The sequence below is a fragment of the Hylobates moloch genome, unplaced genomic scaffold (assembly GCF_009828535.3).
Source record: "Hylobates moloch isolate HMO894 unplaced genomic scaffold, HMol_V3 SCAFFOLD_7, whole genome shotgun sequence".
Taxonomy (NCBI): domain Eukaryota; kingdom Metazoa; phylum Chordata; class Mammalia; order Primates; family Hylobatidae; genus Hylobates; species Hylobates moloch.
The window spans coordinates 62,549,595-62,552,633 of NW_026652282.1; the positions used below are offsets into that span (position 1 = coordinate 62,549,595).

At 47.3% G+C, this 3,039-nt stretch overlaps 1 protein-coding gene across 1 annotated transcript; it reads right to left on the minus strand.

Moving 5' to 3' along the window:
- Positions 1–511: 511 nt before the first annotated feature.
- Positions 512–2,787, minus strand: MAGEE2 (MAGE family member E2). Its single transcript, XM_032756384.2, has one exon. It carries the CDS (start codon positions 2,582–2,584, stop codon positions 1,013–1,015), a length of 1,572 nt encoding a protein of 523 aa, XP_032612275.1. The 5' UTR covers positions 2,585–2,787; the 3' UTR covers positions 512–1,012.
- Between the last annotated feature and the right edge of the window lie 252 nt (positions 2,788–3,039).

Genomic DNA, 3,039 nt, shown 5'->3' on the forward strand with positions numbered 1-3,039 from the left:
ATTTCTCCCACTCCTCCTTTAAAGTCATTGTCTTTCTGAGCTATTTCAAATTCTTCACAGGTGCTTTACACACTGCCTCTGTCTTCACTAGCAGTCCTTCCCTTCCTCTCCCCAACCTCAGATCTTACAATAGATGTCACTAAAGCACACTTTGTCCCCAGCCCTCCATACCACTTCATCCTCCCCACCACTATTCCTGACTACTTTCCCACTCATCCAGGCTTGACATCCCTGCACCTTCCCCAGACTTTCTTAGGCGCCATCACCTTCCCAGCACTTAAAATCGGGAGTTATTCCTGTGGACTCTCATAGAACTCTGAGCTTATGCCTATTATGCCACTTTCCATAGCATAATATAATTGCTGGTTTGCTTCCATGAGCCCTCCGCCTTAAGCCCTGGAGCCCAGCTGGGTCTTCTTCACTCTTATATTCCCAGCACATAGCACTGTTCTCAGAGCATGGCAGGTGCTTAATAAATGCCTATAGAATAAATGAATGCACAAGCATGGTGTCTAATTCATTATGCTTTTATTGCAAATACAGGTAAATGACAGTTATATATATATATATATTTGTGTATATATATATATATAGTTGTATATATGTATATGACAGTAGACACAAAGGGAGAGCAATCACAGATCAGTGGTTTTGTGTTTGTTTTGTTGTGTGTGTGTCATTGTTATTTAACTCCTGTACCAGACCATTTTACTGATTATTTCAAAGATGTAAATATTATCAATACATTTTACAGAGCTGTCTGAACTTTTATGCTGAAACAAGACCGGGATGGCAAATGAAAAATTCCATTTATAAATATTGATCATTAACCTAATCCAAGAGTATATTAAAAGGAAGGAAATACTACTAGAATTGGAACACAGACAGCAAGCACAATTCGTACTTCCCACCTAAGCCCTCCCCGGATTCTAATTTAGAGCCCCAATGCCTATTTTACCAAGGCATCTTTAACTGATGCCACTCAGCTGAAGTGATACATATTCCCTAGACTTCACGTGGGGCCAAGGAAAAACATGGTAGTTGCCTCAGATTTGGCTCTGGCCTCCTCATCTTCCACAGCCTCCCTATATTGTTCTGGCCAGTCCTGTGGTCGCTTTCTGTAGAGCCTGGCCATGTACTCCAAGACTTTCATTTTGGTGGTTTCATGGTGAGCTCGAGGACCCCATAGAAGCTCATATTCAACTGGGTTAGAGTAGGACAGTGGCCTGCATTCCAGATAGCGCTGTCTCATGAGCTTACAAGTGACGGCATGCTTTCTCCCTACATCCCCACTAAATCTTCGAAGCAAGTTCCAGACATTGGCCTCTTTGACACGGTTGCCCATCAGGAAGATCAAACCTAGGATTGGCATTACATATTCTTGAGTGGGTCTCCCCAGGCTCTCTAGCATCACTTGCTCTTCCTCTGATTCTGGTTGCTGGACAAGGAGGTAGATGTGCTCACTGGTATCAACCTCAATCAGAGACAACCCATAGAACATATCAAGAATTAGAGTAGCTCTATTGAGGATATTTGGGAACACATCCTCAAATTCTTTGCCAGTGTGAGCCAATAGCTCATCCTGATGTATAGGCAGCATCTCCTCAGTGACACTAATAGCCAACTGGACCAAATCATTTGCCTTATCATTCATAGTGTCCTCCGACCAGAACGCTAAGCCAGCAGTCAGGCTTCTTTCTTTGGTTTTGTCAGCTTCCAGGGCCTTGTTATATTCTTCTGGCCAGCTCCAGGGTTCTTCATCATGGGCATCTGACACAAACTTCAGGGCTTCCATCTTTGTGATTTCCCTGTGGGCTCTAGAGCCCCACAAGAACTCAAATTCAAGGGGATTAGTGCCATACACCGGCCAGTACTCCAAGAATTGCATGCCCACAAAGTCAGTAGTGAGGAGGTTTCTTGTGTTCCCAAAGAGGTTGTTGATCCTCTGAGGCTTATCCCACATATCAACTTTTAGCAGCAAGTCCCAAATGGACGCCTCTCTTGCTCGGTTCCCATTCAAGAGGATGTGGCCTAGGACTAGGGCCAGGAGACTTGCTTTTGGCATGTCCAGGGACTCTGCTATCCTATCGGTGATCTGGGAACCCCGTTTGCTGACTAAATTGTAGGTGTCAGCCTGAGGATCAATAACTCTCAGGTTCAACCCAAAGACCTGGTCCAGGTGAGCTGAGGCTCGTCTGAGGATCTCAGGGAACTGATCTGAGTACTCTCTGAGAAACTCCAGCATCTCGGACTGCTGGATAGACCCCTCCTTCTGGCTTTTCATTCTCACGAAATTCACCAAAGCAATCGACCTGTCTTCTAGAGGGTCATGGACCTTGAGCGCCCCCAAACGTCTGGACTGCTCGTCGATCAGGACCTCCAGGTCATTCGGGTCCTGAATGGCCTGGGAAGTGTTGACACACTGAGAGTTGATTGGCGCCTGAGGGCACTGGGGGGCATCAACGACTAGCATGGAGGTGGGGAACCCGGAGGCGTTAGTAGCTTGTATTTCACCTCTGCCGTCGCGGTAATCTGCAGTGATCTCTGCGCTACAGCGGCGTGCATTCTGGCTTACCAGAGACATGGTTCCAGGAGACAGGAGCGGGAACGGTGAGATCAGCGATCAGTCGGAGAGAGGACCGCAGCAGTGTTGGTGCCTCGGCACAAAGCTGAAGCCCGAGACCCTGGAGCTGGAAGGATCAAAAGTGAAATCTGGTGTGAAGAGCGATCTTTCTACACAAGCGCTGGCCAGCAACGACTGCAAGCCTCAGAGCGTTACTTTGCTGCAGCCTACGCAGGCTCAGTCAGGCTTTGCATCGTGGTGGCCACGCCCCACTCCCTGTCTTCCATGCCTTGTCTCTCATTCCCGCACCCTCACCTCTGAAGGGCAGGCTAGGCTGGTTGAAGTGGTTGCTGCTGAACTCGAACTTGTTAGAAAAGAGAATTCGAGAAATGGAGTAACAGATATAGCAAAAGGGTCAAGGGATCAGGAGCCGTTCAGTGATGCTCCCTCCACTTGAAGTTTTTCTGTGGGGCATA

What these genes read in the sequence shown, in the direction of transcription:
- MAGEE2 (XM_032756384.2), bottom strand. Translation starts at nt 2,584, where the DNA reads ATGTCTCTGGTAAGCCAGAATGCACGCCGCTGTAGCGCAGAGATCACT.